The sequence below is a fragment of the Sus scrofa genome, chromosome 6, assembly GCF_054392235.1.
Source record: "Sus scrofa isolate SSC_HxYL_T2T_F1_AM1 chromosome 6, Sscrofa_HxYL_maternal_Yorkshire_Landrace_v2.0, whole genome shotgun sequence".
NCBI classification, from domain to species: domain Eukaryota; kingdom Metazoa; phylum Chordata; class Mammalia; order Artiodactyla; family Suidae; genus Sus; species Sus scrofa.
In genome coordinates this window covers 64,829,125-64,854,022 of record NC_139388.1, presented here as the reverse complement: position 1 = coordinate 64,854,022, position 24,898 = coordinate 64,829,125, and the positions used below count along the sequence as shown (strand labels likewise).

At 46.9% G+C, this 24,898-nt stretch overlaps 1 protein-coding gene across 7 annotated transcripts in view; it reads right to left on the bottom strand.

The window, feature by feature from the left end:
* The window catches only part of EDDM13 (epididymal protein 13), a 28,217-nt gene extending 3,521 nt beyond the window's left edge, over positions 1-24,696 (bottom strand). The window contains exons 1-5 of one of the 7 annotated variants that reach the window (XM_084962269.1): positions 24,500-24,696; positions 21,092-21,123; positions 15,997-16,027; positions 6,453-6,508; positions 5,366-5,392 (exon numbers count right to left, since the gene is read on the bottom strand). In XM_084962269.1, the coding sequence (XP_084818395.1) occupies positions 5,366-5,392; positions 6,453-6,508; positions 15,997-16,025 (112 nt within the window). In that variant the 5' untranslated portion in view covers positions 16,026-16,027; positions 21,092-21,123; positions 24,500-24,696. Of the gene's footprint in view, positions 1-5,365; positions 5,393-6,452; positions 6,509-6,773; positions 8,948-11,039; positions 11,058-11,462; positions 11,517-15,996; positions 16,028-16,424; positions 19,364-21,091; positions 21,124-24,499 lie in introns of those variants that run through there. The other 6 variants (XM_084962272.1, XM_084962267.1, XM_084962270.1 and 3 more) reach the window with 6 other exon arrangements.
* Between the last annotated feature and the right edge of the window lie 202 nt (positions 24,697-24,898).

The window sequence follows — 24,898 nt, the reverse complement described above, 5'->3', positions numbered from 1 at the left end:
ATCTCTGTCCGCACTGATGCTTCTGAACTGCCCACGCACAACCCATCTGCCTCCCTGGCTGAAACTTGGTCCATTGAGGCCGGGTTCCCCACCTCCCCTCTGCATCCTCGCGCCAGCCCCACCTCTGTCTCCTGCTGACTACGGCCGGCCGCCCCAGCCTCCTAGTCACACTCCTCGCGGGGCTGGAGCGCTGGGGGGCTGGGGGGCTGGGGGGCTGTGAGGCGTGTCCATCGGACCCTACCACCTCCTCGTTTCGGACCTCCTCTAATTTTTACCTGCCCAACATTTTTCCCCCTGCTTTTTCCATTTAAAGTTTTTTTCCCCGTTTAAATTAATTAATTTATTATGTCTTTTCAGGGCTGCACCTGAGGCATATGGAGGTTCCCAGACTAGAGGATGAATTGGAGCTGTAGCTGCTATCCTACACCACAGGCACAGCAACTCGGGATCCAAGCCGTGTCTGCCACCTACACCACAGCACACTGGCAATGCAGGATCCTTAATCCGCTGAGCGAGGCCAGGGATTGAACCCGTGCCTCATGGATGCTAGCTGGGTTTGTGAACCACTGAGTCATGACAGGAACGCCCCCATTTTAAATTTTAGTGAAAGTATTATATACCAAAAAAAACAAACAAGAAAAAAAAAAAAATCCAACTGGAGTTCCCATCGTGGTGCATCCGAAACGAATCTGCCTAGGAACCACGAGGTTGCAGGTTGGATTCCTGGCCTTGCTCAGTGGGTTAAAGTCCTGCGTTGCTGTGAATTGTGGTGTAGATCACAGAGGCAGTTTGGATCCTGCATAGCTGTGGCTGTGGTGTAGGCCAGCAGCTACAGCTCCGGTTAGACCCCTAGCCTGGGATTCTCCATATGCTGTGAGTGCAGCCCTAAAAAGCAAAAAAAAAAAAAAAAAAAAAAAAGAAAAAGAAAAAAAGAAAGAAAACCAACTAATACAAATAAAATTAAATATAAAATGCATCTGAAACAATAAAATATCTGTGTGGGCCACTTTAAAAAAAAATACAGAATGGAAGTGGGACTTGAAAATTCCCTGAGTGGGTTAAACCCATTAGGAGTCCTTAAAAACTAACCTAAATCCAGCAGCTTTCAGGAACATAAGTGAAATTTAAATTATTATTTTTTAACTTACTCTATAATTTCCTGCGGGAAAAATTTTACATATTAGGGTGAGGTTGAAATTGAAGTAGTTGACCTAGAATCCCACCATTTCCAGGCTCATAGAAGCCAAGAGAATAAGCCTAAATTATTTCTTTTAAATGCCTCTGATAACCACAAGAGGAACTTAGGTCATCCCCCCCCAACCCTCAAATGGTATGTGGCAGTCCCCTTTAACCAATCCCACCGCCGTCTGTCACCCCCATTGTAACACCCACCCTTTTAAAGCACAAACCCTTTCCTCAATTTCGCTTTATAAGCTACCCTGCCCCTGGACTCTATATCACTTTGAATTTGAAAGCTCCCAGTCTGAGAACTGTTTTTATACACACAATAAACTCTCAACACTATTTTACTGTTCTGGCAATTTGTGATTTCTGGATGTCCACCATAACTCACCTCTCTAAATGGGCTCCCAGTCGAAAAATAGAGCAGTGTAAAGGGAAATACACATTGAAAAAGAAAAAAAAAAAAAAATCAGGAAGAGACTCCCCCTCCCCTTTTCTTAGAGAATTTACTTTAAAAATTGTAGTTGTCATTCCTTTCTCTGTCCCTTGGAAATGAATGCAAATCTTCCAAAAAGGCTACATAATCCTCCTGCCAGCTTTACAACCTGACACAGGAAATGCCCTTTTTAAAGACCCTGGAAGCTCTCTTGGAAAAGAAGTTAAACATCCAGTTTCGGTGGGAAGGCAGGAGCCTAACTTCTGCAAGCCCTTTGCTTCGAGGTGTAAAACTATCTCCCAGCGTAAATCGATGAGAGCTTTATTTTCCCTTTGGAGAAAGCCAGTTGGGTGGCACAAAGGGCCCCCTCAACTTCCAGGAGAATTTAAGACGGATAATAAATGGTGCTGTCTCAGTGGTGCTGTACTTGAGGTCTAGTTACTGTGTATCTTGAGAACATGTATGTAACGGGTTGTATCTACCTGGCTACATAAAAAGAGACGTCTTTTCGTCTTTGCAATGCCTTGAGCGGATATCTTGAGATAACACTTTCCATTCTAGTTTAATACTGATTCTGAAATAAAGCTGGTTTCTTTCTCTTTTACCTTTGTGGAGAGGTTTTCTGGGTTGGGAGGAGATTTTGTTAATTACATTTCACCAACATCCTAGTATAAACCCCTCTGGTACACTCTCCCAATCAATGGTATATTGTAGGTACACAAGCACATCTGTAAAAAGGGAGAGCTTCTCTAAACATCAGATCTATAGCCCAGGGCATTCATGTGGCCCCTGGGAGGTCTGCTCTCCTCCCAAATGCTTTTGGGGGCCAGTAAAGCTGAATCATCTCTGACATTCGGTCTTGGGGTTTGCTAGCTGGCTTGGATGGATTAGCAAAGATAAACTTGTTTGTAAACACTGTGATTCCTTTTTTGGACCAGACTTATTCCCTGAGGTTCCCAGTACACTGTCCGGCAAAGGAGCATTTCAGGAAGTATGAACCTTGATTGAATTAAAGATAAATGTTAAAAAAAATTTTTTTAATGATAGCTTCTTTTCTTCCATGGTAATCCCAATAGTCTCATTTCTTTTCTCTTGTCTGAAAAAGACCTGCCCTAGATTACACCTCTGGTGCAAAAGACAGAAGTAGTAGCCAGAATCACAGGTGATTTCAGTGGGGCAGCTCTCAGTATTTCACCGTGAACCAGGGCTATAAGTTTTTGGTAGCTCCTTTTTATTATATGAAGATGTTTCCTCTATTCCTGCTTTGCTATTTAAAAAAAAAAATCATGAATGACTGTTGACAGGTTTTTGTTTTGTTTTGTTTTGTTTTTTTTCTGGGCCATGCCCACAGCATGTGGAAGTTTCTGGGCTAGGGACTGAATCCATACCACAGCAGTGGCAACACCAGATCCTTAACCCACTAAGCCACCAGGGAACTTGTGGAAAGTGACTATTTTTAAATTGATGGAAGATTTCATGTAAGGTCAGTATGTTTGTTTCTTCCTTAAATGTTCGAGAGAATTCACCATTAAAAGCATCTGACCTTGGGAGGTTTGTGTGTGTCAGTGTTATTTAATTACAGGCTAAGTTCCTTTAATAGAGGACTATTCAGATATTCTTTCACCTTTGGTTTTTTCTTTTGCTAGTTTGGGTTTTCCTAAGATTTTGTCCATTTCATCTAATCTTTCCATTCAATTGGCATAAGGCTTTTCAAACTATCATCTCACCATGTTTGTAATAACTGCAGGATCTTGATAAGGTTCCTTTCTTCCCTGCTGGTTTTGCTCACTGTTTCTCCGTGACTATGTCTATTATCAGTGGTGCTACGGGACTACATTTTTACTGGTCTTTCCGGAAGAACCCTCTGCTAAGTCATGTTGACTGTACTGTGCTTTTCTTCCCTTTGACTTTTTATCCCTTCCTTCCTCGTACTCAGGTTCATTTTGGTTTTTCTTTTTTAAAATTCTTCAGATGGGTACTCAAATCATTGTTTTTTTCTATTTCCCTTCCTTTTTTTCTTTTACTATATGCATGTAAACACCAATGAACCTATCTACAATATAGAAACAGACTCACAAAGAAAATGGACTTGGGGGCGGGGGAAGGGAGTGGGATGGACGGGGAGTTGGGGGTTAGTAGATGCGAACTATGACATTTAGAGTGGATAAGCAATGAGGTTCTACTGTACCGCACAGGGAACTGTATCTAGTCTCTTGGGAAAGAACAGGATGGAAGATAATATGAGAAAAAGAATGTATATATATATATGTATGCCTGGGTCCTTATGCCAGACAGCAGGAATTGGCACAACACCCAATTAATGGGTGTAATTAAACCCAAGTTTAATTTACAAAATAAAAAAATTTAAAAACGGAGTTCCCATAGTGGCACAGGGGAAACAAATCTGACTAGGGTTTAATCCCTGGCCTCACTGAGTGGGTTAAGGATCCAGCGTTGCCGTGAACTGTGGTGTAGGTTGCAGATGCAGCTCAGATCCTGCGTTGCTGGGCTATGGTGTAGGTTGGCAGCTGCAGCTCCGATTGGACCCCTAGCCTGGGAATCTCCATATACCGAGAGTGCGGCCAAAAAATAAATAAATAAATAAAGGCAAAAAAATGTATTTTTTAATATATGCATTGAAGATGGTATTTTCCTCTCTAGCACAATTTTGTCTATATCCTTCAGGTTTTGATAGTGTTATCCTTATTATTATTCAATTCAAAATTGCAGGAGTTCCTGTAGTGGCTCAGTGGTTAACGAATCCGACTAGGAACCATGAGGTTGTGGGTTCGATCCCTGGCCTCGCTCAGCGGGTTAAAGATCTGGTGTTGCCGTGAGCTGCGGTGTAGGTTGCAGATGCGGCTTGGATCCTGTGTTGCTGTGGCTGTGGTGTAGACTGGCAGCTACAGCTCCAAATGGACCCCTAGCCTGGGAACCTCCATATGCCGCAGGTGCGGCCCTGGAAGAAGACCAAAAAAATGTGAATTGTTTTTGAGATTTCTCCTTTGTCCCATGGGTTATTTAGGAGAATACTTATTAATGTACAAGCGTGGATTTCTTTTATTGTTGATTTATAGCCTAATTCCACTGGGCTCAGAAAGTATACTCTAAATGACTCCCACCTGACACTGGCTTGCTTTACAAACCAATATATGGCCGATTGTGGTAAGAAAAAAATTCCTTGTTCACATGAAAAGATTGCGTCTTCCGCCAATGGTGGGGGCAGAGTCCCCACATGTGAGGCAGTTCATGGCTGTTCACTGTTTCAATCTATATTCTCATTCAGTTTTAGCTACTTGTTCCATCATCTACTGAGAGAGGGGTTCGAGTCCCCCACCGGGATCAGGGATTTAGTTAAATCTTTTAGTTTTGTCCCTTTTCCTTCTATATAGGTACCACTGATGCTTCTGTGTGAACACAGATTTAGAACAGCTATATTTCTTTACCGGTTTCAATGTCCCCCTCCAGCTCTAGGAACACTTGACTTCTTCAGTGGTCAACAGAAGAAGCGGCTGGGAAAGCCAAAAGTGTTTCTCACTCAGACCTCAGTGTGTTGGTCTCCTTGGTACCAGGGAGCAGTAGGCAGGGGCAGGGTGGTCGGAAGACTCTGGCTGCCCTTCAGAAAGACGTCCTCCCAGGTACCGAAGCCTGGACCTGAAATCTCCTCTTGTTAAGGCTTTGCCGTAGCCCCGACTGAAGGAGCTCCCCGTCCTCTCAGTGGGAACAGGCACAATTCCATGCACCTACCTTCTTCCTTGCAGCCATTTGTTTCTTCTAAAAATAGGACGAGGAGGAAGAGGAAGAGGAAAGAAGGGAGGAGTGGGAAGAAAGCGAGAAAAGAAACCATCAGCAAATTATGAAATGGGTGGAGACCAAATTGTAATCAGTGCTTCGGGGTGCCTCAGATGAGGAGAGAAGAGAATGCAACTAGCCCCCTTGCCCTCCCTGATTCTGGTCACTCCTTTGACTCGGGGCCCTTGCACATGCTGTTCCCTCTGCCTGGAACATACTTCACCCTGATACACACACGACTGTCTCCCTGGCTTCAAGCCTTTGCTCAAATGTCACCTTCTGTCATCACCCTATAAAAACATGCCAACCTCCCCCACACTGTATTTCCCTCTCCTTTGCTCTACAGTCTTCCTAGGACTTAGCATCCAACAGACTTTTAAGCTACTTCTCTGTTTACTTGTTTTCTCTCTCTTCTCACAGTTTCACCTGGACATAGATTTCGTCTGTTCTACTCCCTGCTAGGTCTCCAACACCTAGAACAGGACTTAGCACAGGGTAACTAATATTAACTGGTATTCACTGTTGGACGAACGAAAAAAGCTAGACCTTTTTTTTGGCCATGCCATAGGCGTGACCTGAGCCACAGAAGTGACAATGCCAGATCCTTAACCCACTGTGTCACCAGGGAATTCAAAAGTTGGCCAGTTATCATGCTAAGATGATGATGATAACGAGTGTGAGGTTCGGGGAGTTCCTGTCATGGCGCAGCAGAAACGAATCTGACTAGGAACCATGATGTTGAGGGTTCGATCCCTGGCCTCGCTCAGTGGGTGAAGGATCCAGCATTGCCGTGAGCTGTGGTGTAGGTTGCAGATTTGACTCGGATATAGCATTGCTGAGGCTGTGGTGAAATTCGACCCCTAGCCTGGGAACTTCCATTTGCCACAGGGGTGGCTCTAAAAAGAAAAAAAAAAAATAAGAGTGTGACGTTGGCTGATATCTAAAGGCTTTTCCAACATTCAAAAAAAAGCTAATAACTCTATTTTTCTGTGCCCAGGAGCAAAAGCAAATGACAGGGCCAAATGGCATAGTGACTACTTACCATTTAACACCTGCAGGCTCAGCAAACCTAGAGAGACAACACACAGATTGAACTGCCTACAACAGCATATTTGCCCTCAGATCAACAGGCTCGACCAGCCCCCCCGGGGCTACCTCCCACCTCTGCTCATGGCCTTCCTCAGGACATTGACTTGGACAGAATTAGAACTATCTGCCCGTCTCCCCATCAGCGTATGTGGCGTGTGAGTCGAGGTACCAACACATCAGATTCACCTTTGCATTTCCGCCACCCTGCCCGGTCCTGGACCATGAACAAGCTTCCCGCCAAAATCCCAGGGCATGCGGGCAGGGAGATATTCACCTAGGATCTCTGAGGTCGTCCATCCAGAAGGAAGTGGGGTCCGGGAGCCAAGACCATGTTCATGGTTGCAAAGTCCAGCATGTTGCATCCAAGGGGCCATGAGCGATGCAACCAAAACAAAACAAAATAACAAGATCAGAAGGAGGGGAGATTGGGAGCAAATGAGAGCAGGGCCCAGGTGGGCTGTGCCAAGAAGTTAACGGGGGAGACCACTGAGAGCCCCACTGTGTGGGTTAGAGGGGAAAGCCAGTGGCTTAAAGGACCTGCCCTGGACCTGGACCTGGAAAGGCAGACACCACTCCGTCTCCATGTATTAGGGTCACCATGGCGTGGGCACCTTGCATACGAACAGCACCTTCCCTTTGAAGGAGCCGTGCAGGAGTACACAGCATAACACATTAAAGGTGCTGCTTCTGGGGCCTGGCCCTCAGGAAATGCTCAGTGAGGGTTACTTTATGTCACCACCAGCGCCGTGAATGGATAATGGTGCCCATACCCCTGATGTGGGGAGGGAGGTGGTTCCCATTAGACATCCCATATTTTGTTTTTAATTTTTGGCCACACCCCTGACATGTGGAAGTTCCGAGGCCAGGGGCTGAATCTGTACCATAGCTGTGACAATGCTGGATCCTTAACCCACCAGCCAAGAGGGAACTCCAACACCCCGCCTTTTTGAAAGTGAAAGTAGTAGAGCTATTTTTTCCAGTGGTGGGGGGTGGGGGGGTGGAAAAAATTCTCTGACAGGTGAGCTATGGCTAGAAAAGGACCCCATCTGCAGAGATAAGAAAGGGAACAGACAAAAGGGGGGAGTCGATGCAGAACAAGAATCTTACGTTTCAATACTGTTGCGGTCCGGGCAGCAGGGAGGAGAAATCCCAGCAGGAGTCATTGGCACCGGCAGAGACAGAGAGGACAGGACAGAAAGGTGTTGAAGGCCCCTTCCTGGCTCCTCCCTGGCTCCTCCCACCTGCTGGTTCTCCAAGAGACCCTCATGCCTGAGGGAAGTGAGAGTACTTCCCAGACCTCACGGGAGGGGTCTTTGGGTTCCCACCACTCTGCCTCGTCCTGGCCCATGAACGTGCTTCCCATCAAAATCCCAGGGCATGTGGGCAGGGAGGTGTCCACCCAGGATCTCTGAGGTCGTCCATCCAGAAGGAAGAGGGGTCCATGTTCAGGGCTGCAAAGTCCGAGTCTTGCATCCAAGACTCTAGGTGACCCTAGATGCTTCTGCTATACTGACCCCCTCTGCAGACCTACTTATCCAAGTGGCCAGAATCCCCAGGGACTGTTCTCTCTGGGGTTTGTCCCCCAGGGATGAGGACGACTATCAGAAGATGATCCCCTTGACCCAGGTTGATCTCATTTCTCTCCGGAGAGGCCAGGAGGGAGAATGCTGGAGGAAAGAGTAAGTGGCACCTTTGGGGCCTCCTTATCCAACAGCCTCCTCCACAAATGCACACAACTCAACAGTCTTTGTGTTCTGGGGGGTGGTCCTCGGCTTCTGGTAAAATCTGGAGCCTTAGAGCCTCGGACCCACCACATCCCACACACTCTTGGCATCTCCTGTGCAGCCTCAGGGGGTGTGTGGATTCTGGTGGGCTCACCCTGAGCCTCCTTCAGAGACAGGGGGTAGACTGGGACCCCCTTAACAGAGAGTCTCTCTCAACCCAGGTCCTAAATGGAGAACATTCCAAAGTTCCCTTTCTCTTTCTTCTTTCCTCTTTGCCCCAGCAACTGAAACTCTCTCAAATACCCACAGAAAAGGAAGAATGACTTACTTTTGACTGGAAGGTGGAGCAGGACCAGAAGTCAGGGAGTCAACATGCAAAAAAAATGAGCAAGAAAATAAGAGCAACGTTAAATGCCCCCCTCAAGTACCTTCCATTACTTGGTCATTAATTTTTTGCTTTTTTAGGGCCGTACCTGCAGCATATAGAGGTTCCCAGGCTAGCGGTCAAATTGGAGCTACAGCTGCCAGCCACAGCCACAGCCACGCAGGATCCAAGCCGCGTCTGCGACCTACACCACAGCTCACAGCAATGCCAGATCCTTAACCCAATGAGCGACGCCAGAGCTTGAACCCGCGACCTCACGGTTCCTAGTCGGATTTGTTTCCACTGCGCCACGACAGGAACTCCTCATGAACTATTCTTAGAGTTAGTTTGAAGTTTTTATTGTGTGCTGACTATAGACTCACAAGACATTGCAGAAAGATGTTGCAGAGAAATCTGTGTGTCCCAGCAGCCAGCTGTGCCCAATGGCAGCCTCTTCTCCAAGCCCAGTGTGTTATGGAAACCAGTAAACTGACAGTGCAGTACTGTTAACTTGGTGACAGACCTTACTCACATTGCATTAGTTTTTGCATGCACTCTATTTTTTTTGATACTTTTTATTAAAAAATTTTTTTGCCACACCACAGCATATGGAAGTTCCTGGGCCAGGGATCAAACCTGAGCCCCAGCTGCAACCTATGCCACAGCTGTAGCAATGAATCCTTAACCCGCTGCACTGCAGCAGGAACTCCTAAATAGTCAATATCTCTCTATCTCACCCTTACAGGGATGCGATCTTAAAATAATAAGGACATAATTACCTTGCTTTATAAATGAAAGAAGGGCTATTGACACAATAGCTGAACGTGTTTCAGTTTTAAAAGTCTGTGGCAGCAAATCCAACTAGTATCCATGAGGATTCAGGTTCCATCCCTGACCTAGTTCAGTGGGTCAGGGATCCAGCATTGCCCTGAGCTGTGGTGTAGGTTGCAGATGTGGCTCAGATCTGGAGTTGCTGTGGCTGTGGTGTAGGCTGGCGGCTGTAGCTCTGATTATACCCCTAGCCTGGGAACCTACATATGCTGCTGGTGTGGCCCTAAAAAGCAAAAAAAAAAAAAAAAAAAAAAACCCAAAGAAACAAAAAACCCCCAAAAAACAAACAAAAAAACCCAGAGACCCTGAGAGGCATTGCTCTGGCTCAGAGGTCAACAAACTTCTGTAAAGAAGCAGATAGTGACTATTTTAGGCTCTGCAGGTCACACAGCCTCAGCGGTGACACTCCACTCTGCCATTGCAGCGTGACAGCAGCCGCAGACCATATATGAACAAACTGGTGAGGCTGCGTGTCAATAAAACTTTATTTACAAAAACAGGCAGCGGGCCAGGCTGCAGTCTGCCAACACCCGCTCTGTCTCAAGGGCTCCCAAACCATGTGAATCAAATCGGATTTGAAGAGACGAGACATCTTTTGAAGGAGTAGATTCCTAGGTTCTACCCACTGGCATTCTCATACAGAAGGTCTGGGTGGAACAGAGGAATCCACGTTTTTTCCTTTTTAAAAAAAGTTTCTGAAGATGAGCCAGTCTGGGGAACCATACATACTCGGATACTTGAGCTCCACCTGGTGCAAATCGCCAGTGTGAGAATCAGCCACATAACAAAGGGAGGTGGGCTTCAGGGGTCATTCTCTTCCTTCCCATGGGCAGAGATAACTAACACGTCTCAGCAGCTGTAGGGAGCACCCTTCTCCTTCGGGAAACAGTTGTGCAGCCCAGCTGCATGTCACACATTTTTCTAGGCCATGGACGTGGAAGGCGGATGAGGCTTTGTCGGGAGGAGCAGCAGAGATGGGAGAGAGAGCTTGCTTCCCCATCACCCACAACTGTGTGTGTGTGTGTGTCTTTTCTAGGGTTGAAATCACGGCATATGGAGGTTCCCAGGCTAGAGGTCGAATCAGAGCTGCAGTTCCCGGCCTACACCAGAGCCACAGCAATGTGGGATCTGAGCCGCCTCTGCAACCTACACCACAGCTCATGGCAATGCCAGGGCCTTAACCCACTGAGCAAGGCCAGGGATCAAACCCACAACCTCATGGTTCCTAGTTGGATTTGTTAACCACTGAGCCACGACGGGAACTCCACCCACAACTGTTTAAAAAAAATTTTTAAAGCTTTTGCATGCCACTGGGAAATCATCAGTAGCTTGACATCAGCCAGAGTTGAAGCATTGACACCACAGAAATTGGCGGCCGCTCCACGTCAGGGCTCCCTTCCCCACCGTTCCTGTCAGAGGCGGTTGTTAAATGCTCCCAGCACACCTCAGCTGCAGTCTAGCTGTACTGACCATGCGCCTGGCCCCAGGCCAACATCTAAAGGCCAGGGCCTGCACCAACCCGTCCCCTGGATTTTTAAAGAACCTTAAAAGTTTTAAGGCCCAGAGGGGCTTATGGGAATGTCGTCTCAAGGTCACGAGCTCAGGACATCTCAGTACTCACTCTCTTCTTCGGTCCTATCTGGAGGCGAGAATGCAGGCAGCCAGGTTCCAACCGTGCAGAGAAGAAAGAGAAATCAGCGTTAGGATTTGGGTCCTAGTCACCTTTCCATAAACATCCCTGACCAGTCAGAGAGCAGGGGGCAGAAGCGCTCCTGGAGATGAGATAGATGAAGGCTCCGATTCCAGAACGCAGTCATGCTTTCTCTCCAACAAATATCCCTGGGGCAGCTCCTATTTGCCAGGTGTGGGAGGTACATGGAAAGCAAGGCAGACAAGGTCCATATGCACAGGGAATGCGGGGGAGCTGGGTCTAGTCGGCAAGGTGGGCAAACAAGAGTCAGAAGCTTCATACAGGCAGGCTGAGTGCTTCTGGGTAAACCTATGGGGCGCAGCAGGATCCTAGAAGGGGGTGATGGTTGCTGACCTTGTGGGGGTGCCAGGGAAGGCCTCTTGAAGGGATTGCCACTGAGTCTGAGACCTGAAAGACGAGCAGGGGTTAGCCAGGTGAAGTCACTTGAGGGGGAGCGAGGCGAGACCCCAGGTGGAGGGAGGATGGCAGGCATGGTTCTGGCGGGGAGGCGTCTGGAGCTTCGGAGGGACTGAGGGAGACCCTCGGAGGGGGCGCAGGAGCAGGGGACCCCCAGGGCACGAGGGTGTCTGGAGCTGGATGCTGCAGACCCTGCAGGTGATTTTGAAGACCTCAGATATCATCCTAAGCACCGTGGAGGCTCATGGAAGGGTTTGGACCGAGCTCTGTCAATGACCAGCTTCGGCAACTCACCCCACCTTCTTAGGTCTTGGGCGCCTCCCATAAAAGCAGAATGATGACAGGACGACCAGCCGTGCTGGTTTGCCTGGGACTCGAAGGGGTTCCCAGGGTGAGAGAGTTTTAAGGCTCGAACTGGGAAGGTGCTGGGTGCCCGGGGTCACTCTAGATGATGACGGCAGGCACCGCTCTGAGGGGGTTGTGAGAATTAAAAGGAACAATCCAGGCAGAGCCCTGAGAACACACTGGCTTTTCAAAGGGGCTTCGTGACGTTTTTGGTAATTGCCACTTGGCCTCTGACGCTCTGCTTTTTTCTGGGCCTCGGTTTTCCCCATCAGTACAGCTGATTTCCAGCCCCGGGAGCCTGTGACTGTTGCCCCATCCAGCCTCGACGCCACGTATTAGTTTATTTTGCCTCGTGGTGGCTATATGCCATTGACCCTTAGCTTCACGGTCACGTCATAGGCTGACCAAGAAGCACAGTTTGCTGTTTGTAAAGTCCAGATGTTTTCCAAGGAGGGAGGTCCTGGGTCGCTGACGTGGATGGATGAAATGGGTTATTGGAAGGCAGGGATTGTGGAGAGCTGCATTATTCAGCCTGTTAGAAGGAGGCGGACTTGGAGCTCACTTGGCAACGTGGGAAGAAGGAAAGGGGAGACGAGAAGAAAGAAACTGTATTACGCAGCTGTAAAGAAGAGGAAAATAATGCCATTTGCAACAACACGAATGGACCTAGAGATTCTCATGCTCAGTGAGGTAATTCAGAGAAAGACAAACAGCATGGATCACACATGTGTGAAATCTAAAAGTGATACGAACGAACTTATGTACAAAACAGACACAGACTCACAGACTTCAAAAGCAAACTTAGGGTCACCAAAGGGAAGGAGGGAGGTGGGGACAAATTAGGCATTTGGAATTGACATAGACACACTCCTATATGTAAAATAGATAAATATCAGGACCTACTGTGTAGCACAGGGAACTCTAGGCAATATTCTGCAATAACCTATGCGAAAGAACCTGAAAAAGAATGGTATGTGTGCATATGTGTGTGTATACCTATATTTACATGTATATAAATGGTTTATATATAACATATATAAAATATAAACATAGTTTCTATATATAAAACATAGTTTATAGATATCACTTTATCACTTTGCTGTACACCTGAAACTAACACAATATGGTAAAGTGTACTGCAATGTCAAATAAAAATTAAATTTAAAAAGAAACCTAACAAATTTCAAAAAAAAGAAAGGAAGCGAGCAGAGACGGGGGTGGGGGGGGCGGCAGAATGTCCTCTACTCAAGGCTGTGACTGTTCTTGACACTGTCGTCTTCACGGAAACCTGTCAATGGCAGATCTGAGTAGATTTCTTTTGGGAACCAGGGAAGGAGGGTTCTCCTTCCTGGTTGATGGGAGAACAGAGAAAGCACAGAGCTGTTGAACAACCCAGGGTGGAGAGGAGTGAGGTATCCATTCCTTTTTCAGATTCCTGTCATCTTTGTAGGAGTGCAAACCGTGATGCGGGCTTTGGACTCCAGAACCCATGGAATGGTGGGGGTGGGGCTGATGAACCCACTGAACCAGCTCCCTAATACTTGACTTTTTCATATATTTTATTCCAACACCTCTTATAGCTCAGAAGACCAGCCTTACTCTATGGGGAAGAGGAGGGACTTGTTGCTGGTCCCAGATGCTGGAAGGAACCCAGCTGGGTTGGAATCCAAGCACTTTTCCTGGAAGCCCAGCCTGCCTCCACTTGGCTTCCTCCTCTAGACCCCACCTGTCCTGTGCAACCAGACAGGAACTCTTGGGGCTGGTGAGATCTCAGGTGGCACAGGTTCGCTTTAACTCCTTGGCATCACACAGTGGGAGTATCTAATTTTACATCTGATTCCCTTTACAATTCTTTTCTTTTTTCTTTTTCGGCCACACCCGTGGCATATGAAGTTCCCGGGCCAGGGACTGAACCTGTGCCACAGCAGCTACTTGTACCACAGCTGTGCAATGCGGGATCCTTAACCCGCTGCACCACAAGAGAGCCCAGCATCGTTTCCTTTCCTTTTTTCAAAATTAGGTGTCCTTTTCAAGCTTACCTCTTTTTTTTTTTTTTTGTCTTTTTGCATCAAGCTTACCTCTTTAAGTAAAACACGGAGTCAATTTAAAGGAAAACATAATGATAGCATCAGATTGGATAGTAATAGATGTTGCAGGAACTCCCGTGGGGTTCAGCCTCTCTACCTGTGAACTTGGGGACCGATTTCTTTCAGCCATCCCGTTATCAAAAAATCAAAAAGTTATGGGGCAGGAGGGATACGTTAGAGGGTTGGGTTTGCCATATGCACACTACTATATATAAAATAGGTAACAAGGACCTACTGCATAGCACAGGCTAATCTAATTAATACTGTGTAGATACCTATACGGGAAAAGAATCTGAGAAGGAACAGATATATATGTATAACTGACTTACTCTGCTGTACACCTGAAAATAACACAATTTTATAAGCCAACTATAGTCCAATAAAATTCGTTTTTTAAAAAGCAAGAAGTTAGATAATGCCCCATGTTGCTGAAGGTGTGGCGAAATTAGCATTATTTCAGGCTGTGTGTGGAACTGCACATTTTTTAAACCTCTGTCCAAACTTAACTTTAATTCAGTCATATTCCTTTGAGAAATTTATCTTAAAAATATGTGTATGCAAAAACAAAATTATCAATGACTGTAAAAGAACGTTGTGCAGTTCCCGTTGTGGCTCAGTGGCAACAAACCCAACTAGTATCCATGAGGACACGGGTTCGATCCCTGGCCTTGTTCAGTGGGTTAAGGATCCGGCATTGACCTGAGCTGTGCTGTAGGTTGCAGATGAGGCTCAGATCTGGGGTTGCTGTGACTGTAGCAAAGGCCAGTGGCTACAGCTCCAATTTGACCCGTAGCCTGGGAACTTCCATATGCCTCAGGTGCGGCCCTAAAAAGACCAAAAAAAAAAAAAAAAAAAAAAGTTTATTGTGCATTGCTTGCAATGGCATAAAAACAAATGTGTAAAACAAGAATAAATTAAGAAATAATGAAATTTCTGTGAACAGGAGACTCATTAAATCATATGAGTGTCAATGAAATATTATTCAGACATCTGAAAGAGGTAAAGTTCCATTGCTGAAATGCATAATATTTTAAACTCAAAGTGTTGAGGCTATGCATATACAAGTGTGAACATTTCTTGTAAAACTGCACAAGAGACTAGTAGTAATGGTGGTGGTTTCTAGATGGTAGAACTGGGGATGGGATGGAGAGAAGGATTTGGACTTTCGCTTCGTGTTCCTACAACTTTTCCTGTGTGGTATTCTACTTTTATACCTTAGAAAAAATTGGAGTTCCCATTGTGGCTCAGTGGAAATGAACCTGACTAGTATCCATGAGGATGTGGGTTCAATCCCTGGCCTTGCTCAGTGGGTTAAGGATCAGGCATTGCCATGAGCTGTGGTGTAGGTCACAGGTGAGGCTCAGATAAGGCATTGCTGTGGCTCTAGCATAAGCCGGTGGCTGTAGTTCTGATTCGACCCCTAGCCTGGGAACTTCCATATGCCACACCTGCATCCCTTTAAACAAACAAACAAACAAACAAACAAATAATTTAAAAATCGACCACAGGAGTTCCCGTGGTGGCTCAGTGGTTAATGAATCCGACAAGGAACCATGCGGTTGTGGGTTGGATCCCTGGCCTTGCTCAGTGGGTTAAGGATCTGGCGTTGCCATGCGCTGTGGTGTAGGTTGCAGACACAGCTCGGATCCCAAGTTGCTGTGGCTCTGGCGTAGCCTGGCAGCTACAGCTCCTATTCGATCCCTAGCCTGGGAACTTCCATATGCTGCGGGTGCGGCCCTAGAAAAGGCAAAAAGACCAAAAAAATAAAAAATAAAAGATAAAAATAAATAAATAAAAATCGACCACAGAACATACATTAGGTAAAATCCTAGCTCTTGCATTATAGAGTAATGAAAATCTCTATTACCTTAAAACTCAAAGAAACAAAAAGTGATTGGACAATATCTGAATGGTTCTTCCAAAGTAAATAAAACATAAATGAATGAAATACTTATTCTAAATAAGAACACAAACGACTCCATAAGTCTGCATTACCTTATAGATAAGAGACAACACTGGAATAGACAGAATCTTCCCACTTACCATCTGAAGAGAGCCTGCTCATCATTCCTGAGAAAGAAGACATAAAAAGATGCAAATGCAATGGAAGGAAATAGTCCTACCTCACTGGTCCCCGGGTCAACAGATTTAACAAACTCTTCTTTGGGGGGTACAGGATGGCTACGACAGCTCAGGCATGATTTAGGGTTTCCTCAACATTCCCACCGTCCTTTATTCCAGCCCCAGTACCACTAGCAGACTCACAGTCTCTACTTTAATTTCTGTTCTTTTGTGGGTCTGCTCCCCGCCAGCCTCTGAGTTCCTAAAGAGTGAGCATATCTGATCCTTCCTTGGGTTTCTATCCCCCAAGCCCATATTTAATGGTCGACAATTCTTGCTCCAAGGTCCCCCCTCCCCCAACCAAGTTCACAGACCAAGGGCATCCCGAATGCAGCAAGGTATTTACCCACGATTCCTGAGAGCAGCCCGTCCAGAAGAAGAGTCAGCAGCACGGTGGTCAAGGAGACAGATGTGGTCCAGATGGTGGGACCAGGAGACCACGGAGATGAAATCACAGGTAGAAAACCAAAACAAGATCAGAGGCTGAGGTGGGGAAGTAGCGCCCACAGTGGGTGATGGGGAGGGGGGAGGTGAGATGAGTGAGGGTCTCTTTGTACGTGATTCGGGGGAGATTTAAATGAGCTGGGATGTGGTCATGGACCACTCTTCGGCGAGGCAGGCAAGAGAGGGAGGAGCTTTGCTTTATGACTCTAGAAAGAGGTGCTGAGGGCATTCCTCCTACTGACGGTGCAGCAACCCTTTCAGATTAGAGAACAGCCCGTGTGTTGCTGACGAGGACAGCCGAAGCACTGAGAAATGAGACAGTGTGTGAAGCCCCGTGGAGCTGAGGAGCGAATGTGCAAGACTTCAAACACAGACCTCTCCAACTTCCTCTACAAAACTTCTGTTTCCTCACACACGAAATGAGAATATCAAGACCCATCATGGGGTTGGGGTTGGGCCCTCCACTACGGAGAAATCCTACTACATTTGTTAGTGGAAACTTCAGTATTCATGGAGCTCACAAGACCCCCCTCTGTATCACTTAACGTCATCTGGTGGTAGATACTTCACGTGGTTCCCATGGGGTGGGGATTAAATGGTTGATATCCAAGCTCTAGGTTTTACTGACTTGATGACCTTGGGCTGGTCCCTGAACTCTGGGCCCATGCAAAAGTCAGACATCATCTCTTGGAGCCGCAGAGATAACCGAGGACCATAACCCACACCAAGTTCTTAGCTGAATTCCTGGCCCAGGATATACAGCCATTACACATTAGAAAGCGTAATATGATGATGTACATAATAACGACATTCTTACCTAGGGATGAATATGGGGGGGGGCAGGGGAGAGAAGCAGGAAGAACTATGGACCCTGGTTTTCTTGGGTTGAGTTGAAAAGTGTCTCCCGTCTACCACCACACTTAACTGCATGAAGCAGGCATCGAGAGGGGACGTGACTTCTCCAAGGCTGCCCAGCTGGGAAAGGACAAACTTGGGCTCTGAATGCAGGGGCATTGGATCCTGAGCCAGGGCCCTTTCTGCAGGCCATCACTTCCCTTCCTCACTTAGCCTCCTGCCTCTCCAACTTGCAAATGCTGTCATGAAGATGTGGTCTCATCTAACTGAACTGGTTTCAGGTGGCCAGTGAATGTGTCCACCACACATTCATCTGTTGAAGGCTTAAGGTGATGGTGTTTGGAGGTGGGGGACTTGGGGAGGAATTAGGTTGAGTGGAGGCCATGAAGGTGGGACCCCCCCATGATGGGATCAGTGTCCCTAAATAAAGAAAGAAAGACCAGGAGTTCCCGTCGTGGCGCAGTGGTTAAAGAATCCGACTAGGAACCATGAGGTTGTAGGTTCGATCCCTGGCCTTGCTCAGTGAGTTAAGGATCCAGCGTTGCCGTGAGCTGTAGTGTAGGTTGCAGATGCGGCTCGGATCCCACGTTGCTGTGGCTCTGGCGTAGGCCAGCAGCAACAGCTCCGATTCGACCCCTAGCCTGGGACCCTCCATCTGCCGCAGGAGTGGCCCTAGAAAATGCAAAAAAGGAAAAAACAGGAAAGACCAGCACTCCCTCTACCGTAGGAGGGCCCAGGGAGAAGGCAGCTGTCTAAAGAGTGGGTCCCACCAGGGATTCCACTGCTGGCACCTTGATCTTGGATGTCCAACCCCCAAAACCGTGAGATGGAAATGCGCACTGTTCAAACTGCCCAGTCTATGGTATTTTGCACAGCAGCCCAAACAAAGGCACCATCTACAGGACTTACTGCATAGTGAGTGATAACGGTGACTGTTTTCTACCTGACCTTAGGAGACAGAGATGTTAATCGGTGGTCAGTCCAAGTATCAGATCTCAGGTAGACGGATTTAGCTCTAGGACAGAATGGCTTTCTCTTAGTCACGTACAGACCACAGCAATGTCCTCAATTTCTGGGCCATCGGTCTTTAAGGGTGAAGGAGGGGTACAGTATTTTGTTTTCACCGAGACAATACAGGTCTCAGCTTTTTATGTCTCTAGATTAGAAGCTGAGCTTGGGACAGCCAGGAGAAGAAAGACTCACTAAAGGTCAGCAGAAATTGCTTTTGTCAGACAAGCACCTCAGAACCAAAAGGAAGGAGATGGAGCAGGAGTCTTACCTTTCAGCACTGTGGACATGCCAGCAGCACCCAGGGGAGCCAGTGGGGTCGTTTTCCCACAGAGGTTCAGAGAGAATATGAAATGAATTAGGTCATCCTTCATCCCCCATTGCATCCCCTCGGATAGGGCACCAGAATGAGAAGCTGGGACTCATTCTAAGAGCCATGCACCCCTACAGAGACATGTTTATCCCAGAAGTCCAGAAACCCGGGGATCCCCCTGTCTGGGGCATCCAAACCCTTCCCCCCACATCCGAGTCTCTGGAGGTTGGCAGTGGAAGGGTCTCCATAACAACCAAAAGTCAGAGACCAGGATAGTTAAGACATGGAAAACAGGGAGCTTTGTCTACTCCGCACCGAATTTTTATCACATGAAACCCAGCAATGGATACACATTATCCCATCCAATCCAGCTGTGTGTTTTAGAGCAGAAGGTCCTGCTGAAAATCCAATCAAATCTATGAAGTGCCCATTCCCAGAAAACCTCCAAGCTTCACTCTCTCTCTAACCCACTTTTATACAAGATTATAGAAGTTTGTTGGTCTCCCCAGAGTCCATCCAGTTGCCCCCAGAGATCTACAGATTCTGGGTCTGGAGGCGTGGTTGAGTGGATAATATCCACTGCCCACGTCGAGGATGGCGCTCAGCCCTGTTCCCACTCCCTGCGCCCCTTCTTTCCCTGGTTGACGGGCTCCCTAGTTATGTACGGAGAAGGAAATAAAACTTACATTTGACTGGAAAGGGCAACAGACCCAGGTGTCAATGAATTGACATAGAAGATAAAAGCAAGACAGAAAGTTGGGTTAGTACCAATATTCTCCTGCTCAGTTAATTTCCACATGCATTTCTTCGTTCCTTCATTTACTTGCTATTGTTTTATGGGAAGGGATCTCACGAGACAATCTTTTTACGTAATTTGTCACATACAATTAGACAAAGGTCAGACGGCTTGATAACCCTTTGGGCAAGGATGTGGGGAGCCCTTTAACATTACAGCTTTATAAATGAATCCTAAAGATAGATGATATCTAATACATATGTAAAATTGTAAAATCACATAATTAATTATATATAGGAATTGTATTGATATAATGTAATATATTTGTTTATATATAACTACATATTATATACTTATTAATTGTATCATTGACATAATAATTGTATATAATGTAATACATAGTTGTAGAATTCACTTCTTTTTTATTGGCCATGTGCATGACATGTGGACGTTCCCTGGCCAGGGATGAAACCCTCACCACGGCAGTGACCTGAGCTGCTGCAGCAATGACAATGGATTCTTAACCCGCTGCACCATGAGGAAACTCCCTTAGAATTCATTTCTAAAACATGCATGTTATTACATAAGATTGGAGATGTTTTGATTGGGGGTTTGTTTAAAAGAGCCAAACTATTGGAAGCCATCTGAATACCCATCAGCTTTATGGATTTGCCTGTTTTGGACACTTCATATAAAAGGAACACGGTAACGGGTAGTCCTTTGACACTGGCGTCTTTCACTTAGCGTGATGTTTCCAGGGTTCACCTATTTGTAGCATGTGTCAGAATGTCATTTCTTCTGTTGGCTGAATAATACTCCATTGTGTGGATATTATTTTGTTTATCCCTCCATCCTTCAGTTGATGGACATTTGGGTTGTTTCCACTTTTTGGCTATTATGAATAGTGCTGCCATGAACACGTGTATACACGTTTTTGTGTGGATATATATTTTCAATTCTCTTGCACAGAAGAGAAATCACTGGGTCATGTGGTGATGCAGTATTTAACATTTTGAGGAACTACCGGACCGTGTCCAAAGCAGCGGAACTATCTTATGTTCTCACCAACATTCCAATCTCACCACCTTCTGGCCAATACGTTCAGTCATCTATTTTTTGGTTCTAGCCATCCTAATGGATGTGAAATGGTATCTCATTGAGGTTTCAATTCTTATTTCTCTAATGGTGAGTGATGCTGAGCAATTCCCATGTGTGTATGGACAGGTGTGTAAATAAATATTTTTAAATGAAAAATTCTAGATTTCTAATAAGGTAACTATTAACAGAGATAACCTACATTAAAAAAAAAAACTTCTTTGGGATCCTCAATAATTAGCATGTTCAGGGTCCCTGAGGCCATAAAGGGCAAGAAGCTCCAGCTAGAATGAAGGTGGATTGGTCAGAGTGTGTGACTCTACTGGAAAGAGTCTAACCATTCTTTCTTGCTGGTGAGAGCTTTCTAGTCACCCACGGAGCCTCTCTTCCCCAGATGGAAGGATGAATGAGGGCAGATCTTTGGGCGGTGAGCATCAATATGAGACAAACATGGCAGTGGCTTGCTTGTACTAGTTATGCCTTGGCTCCCAAAACAAAGCCCACGTTTCCCCAGAATCCCCAGAGGAGTCTTAAAATCTGCAGGCATCTGAGAGGAGCTGACTTGACGGTTCTTACTTTTTTCTTCCGTGGCGACTGGAGGCAAAATGTTAGCCATCCGGATCCCGACAGGAGCAGGAAGCAGGAGGCAGGGAGAGAATTTGTCATTAGACTCAGATCACTGCAGTGCCCAAGGACACCAGAGGAGAAAATATCCCTGGAGACCAGCTAACCCACCCACCCTATCGATAAAGCTACTCAAGCCCATCATCGATCTTGCCACCCATCATCCACCAGCCATCCGCCGGTGCATCATCCATCCATTCATGCATTTAGCCACTACCCATCCCACCTTCCACACACTCATTATCCATCCATTCTTCCATCTATTCATCCGTTCACTGTCCGTCCAGCATCTAACCATCATCCCCCCTTATCCATCCATCTACCCGCCCTTCGTTCATCATCCACCGATCCAGTCTCCATCCAGCCAACATTCTGTGGCCACATACACAGGCCACGGGTTTGATGCTGGGAATGCAGATGAATGAGACTCAGTGCCTGCTCTGCAGGCATTTGTGAGACTGGTGGAAGAGAGAGGCTAGTACAGGAGTAAACACCATGTCTTAAGCTCTAATCTCCTGGAACCAGTGACCTGTGGATGCTTGGAACATTGTACAGGCTCTTCAAACAGCAGGTCTAAAAGAGAATCTGAGGGGGCCCTCTCACCCACCAAAAAATAACCTGTTGGAGTTCCCGTCGTGGCGCAGTGGTTAACGAATCTGACTAGGAACCATGAGGTTGCGGTTCGGTCCCTGCCCTTGTTCAGTGGGTTAACAATCCGGCGTTGCCGTGAGCTGTGGTGTAGGTTGCAGACGCGGTTCGAATCCCGCGTTGCTGTGGCTCTGGTGTAGGCTAGTGGCTACAGCTCCGATTCGACCCCTAGCCTGGGAACCTCCATATGCCGTGGGAGCAGCCCCAAAGAAATAGCAAAAAGACAGAAAAAAAAAACCCTGTTATGTTTTGTTAATAAAATAAATATTCATGAGTTCACATGGATATAATTACTTGAGTAAACAAATAGAGAAGCATTGGGTCTTCCCTACAGAAGACTTCCAATAAATACATGTAGCAGGAATAAGAAAAATTGAAAATCACCATCATGCAAATGCAATAATCATTTTTGCAGAAAGGTCCACAGATGGTTGCTAAAACAGTGCTAAAATTTGAGGAGAAATAGGTATTTGCATAGTCTCCAACAATCTCCTCCAGGATAGTTATTAATTACAAAGGAAAGAATGGTACCTGGACCCTATAAAAGTGTAGCAGACACCACCTAACCACGTGATCGCACTTAACATCTTGAGTAATAAGACAAAGCGTAATCACATAATCCCTGAAAAAAATGTGCAGAAGTGGCACAGCACCCCTTTTGTGGTATTCCTCCCTAAAATGAGTAACCTCAGCATAATCATGAGAAAACCAGACACACTCAAGCCCAGAGACATTCTGCAGAATATCCCACCCAGGCTCTTCAAAAATGTCAAGGTCATGAAACATTGGCCAACTTCAGTCACAAGTTCTAGAAACTAATCTCAAGAGTAAGGAGGTGTGATGACACAGTGAGTGCAGTGTGGGGTCCTGGACTGCATCCTTAGATATAAAAAGGACATTTGTGGGAAAACCAGTGACATTTGAATAAGGTCTGGGACCTAGTTTGTAGTTTTGCACTGGTGTTAAGGTCTTGATTATTAGTATTATTATTTTTTGGCTGCACCTGTGGCATACGGACGTTCCTTGGTCAGAGATCAAATCTGAGGTGCTGCTGCAGTAATGCCGGATCTTTAACCTGCTGCACCACAGCGGGAACTCCAAGGTCTAGGTTTTGGTCCCTGCTCTATGGTTAGGTAAGATGACCTACCATCACCTTAGGGTATTTGCGAATTCTATTTTCCGCAAGCCTAAAATTATTTCAAAATAAAAGTGCGGATTTCCCCTCACGGCTCAGCGGGAATGAATCTGACTAGCATCCATGAGGACGCAGGTTCCATCCCTGGCCTCGCTCCGTGGGTTAAGGACATGGCATTGCCATGAGCTGTGCTGTAGGTCACAGATGTTGCTCAGATCCTGAGTTGTTGTGGTTGTGGTGTGGGCGGGTGGCTACAGCTCTGATTCCACCCCTAGCCGGGGAACCTCCATATGCCCTGCGTGCGGCCCTAAAAAGACAAAATAAATGAACAAACAAAGAAAAGCTTAAAAACCAGTTGCTTTGTAGAACTTACCCTTTTCAGTTAAGGGAAGCGTCAATCATCCAATTACAATAAATAAGTAAATTAATTAAATTAAAGTAAATCATGGGCGCCTTTCCCTTGCTTTCCCTAACCTCCAGCTTCTCGTGTGCCACTCAGCCCTGTGCACTCTTGCTCCTCAAAGCCTCGTAAACGTCCACGTACCCTGCCTCCACCTTGACTTCCTGTCCACAACAGACTTCCTGTCCAGTCTGTTCTTCGCGCAGGGGCAAGACTGATTGTTTAAGCGCGCACGCGCACACGCACACACGCACGCGCACGCACACACACGCACACCCTTAAATAAGATATTCCTTTGCCGAAAACCCTTTAACAGCTTCCTCTTCCACCTGTGATACCCACATGCTCTAGGTCCTGCCTCTTCCCGGTTCCCACCAGCCACTATCCCACCCACCGTGCTGCCCACCCATCCCCCCTGCTCCAGACACACCATCTTCTCAGATGCACAAAGGGGCAGAGGCTTCCTGCCCCAGGACCTTTGCTCATGCAGTCCCCCCGCCCCCGAACCGTCTCCACTTAAGGCCTCAGCTGGCTAGCTCCCACTCCTCGAGGTACGGTCCCAAATGTCTCTTTTCCCACCTTTCCTGAACAGCCACCCTAGGATGCATTTGTCCAACATGAAAATTCCAAGCAGATGGGATCAGGTCTCTCCTTTTCATCCACATGGAATAAACCAGGGCCTCAGTACATGCTTGTGGAGTGAATGAGGCAGGAGGAACACAGCTCTGTGATAAGACTCAAGTCTCCTTCCATCGCTGAGGTCTGGGGTCTCACTAGAATTCTGTAACCACGATCCTGTTAACTTCGGGCACTACACAGGCTTAACCTCATCCGGGACACACAGCAATCCTGTGGACAGGAGATGCTGATGATGCCCGTGGGTGAGATGAGGACAGTGAGGTGTATGGAGGCAGTCTGCCCCACCCCCAACATCACAAGGAGTCAGTGATTAAACCAGGATGTGGACCCAAGTCTGTCCATCTCCATGGTACCCAGGACTCATCCACCCCACCACCTCCACCAAGGGAAAGGGGAAATGAGAATGTCTACACAAGAGGCGAGGAGAAGGCTGGTTGGACGTCAGGAGGCTGAGGCCAGCCACAGGGAGCCTCGCATTGAAAGAGGAGACGGAGGAGGGGAGACAGAAGGGGGGACAGGTTTACCTTCCCTGGGAATGCAGGCTCCTGCCAGTCCCAGGAAAGACAGAATCAGCAGGAGCATCTTCCAAAGGGGCCCTGATGTGTGCATGGCGGGGCCGGGACTTGGGGTGGACGATCTCCTTCCAGGACACACAGGACTCTGGTCATCCACTCTTCTCCCAGATTCCAAGGATGGAGCTCCCTGCCCACACATGCCCTCCAGCTGGCCTGGAGGCTGACAGGTGTCCAAGACCTGTGCCCACGCTGCCAGGGGCTGACACAGGGACAGCTTCTTCCCACCGGCGCCTGCTTATTTATCATAAAACAACACTTTAAAAATCATGGGCTTGGAGGACAGACTTGTGGTTGCCAAGGGGGATGGGGAGGGAGTGAGATAACTTGGAATCTGGGGCTGATGGATGC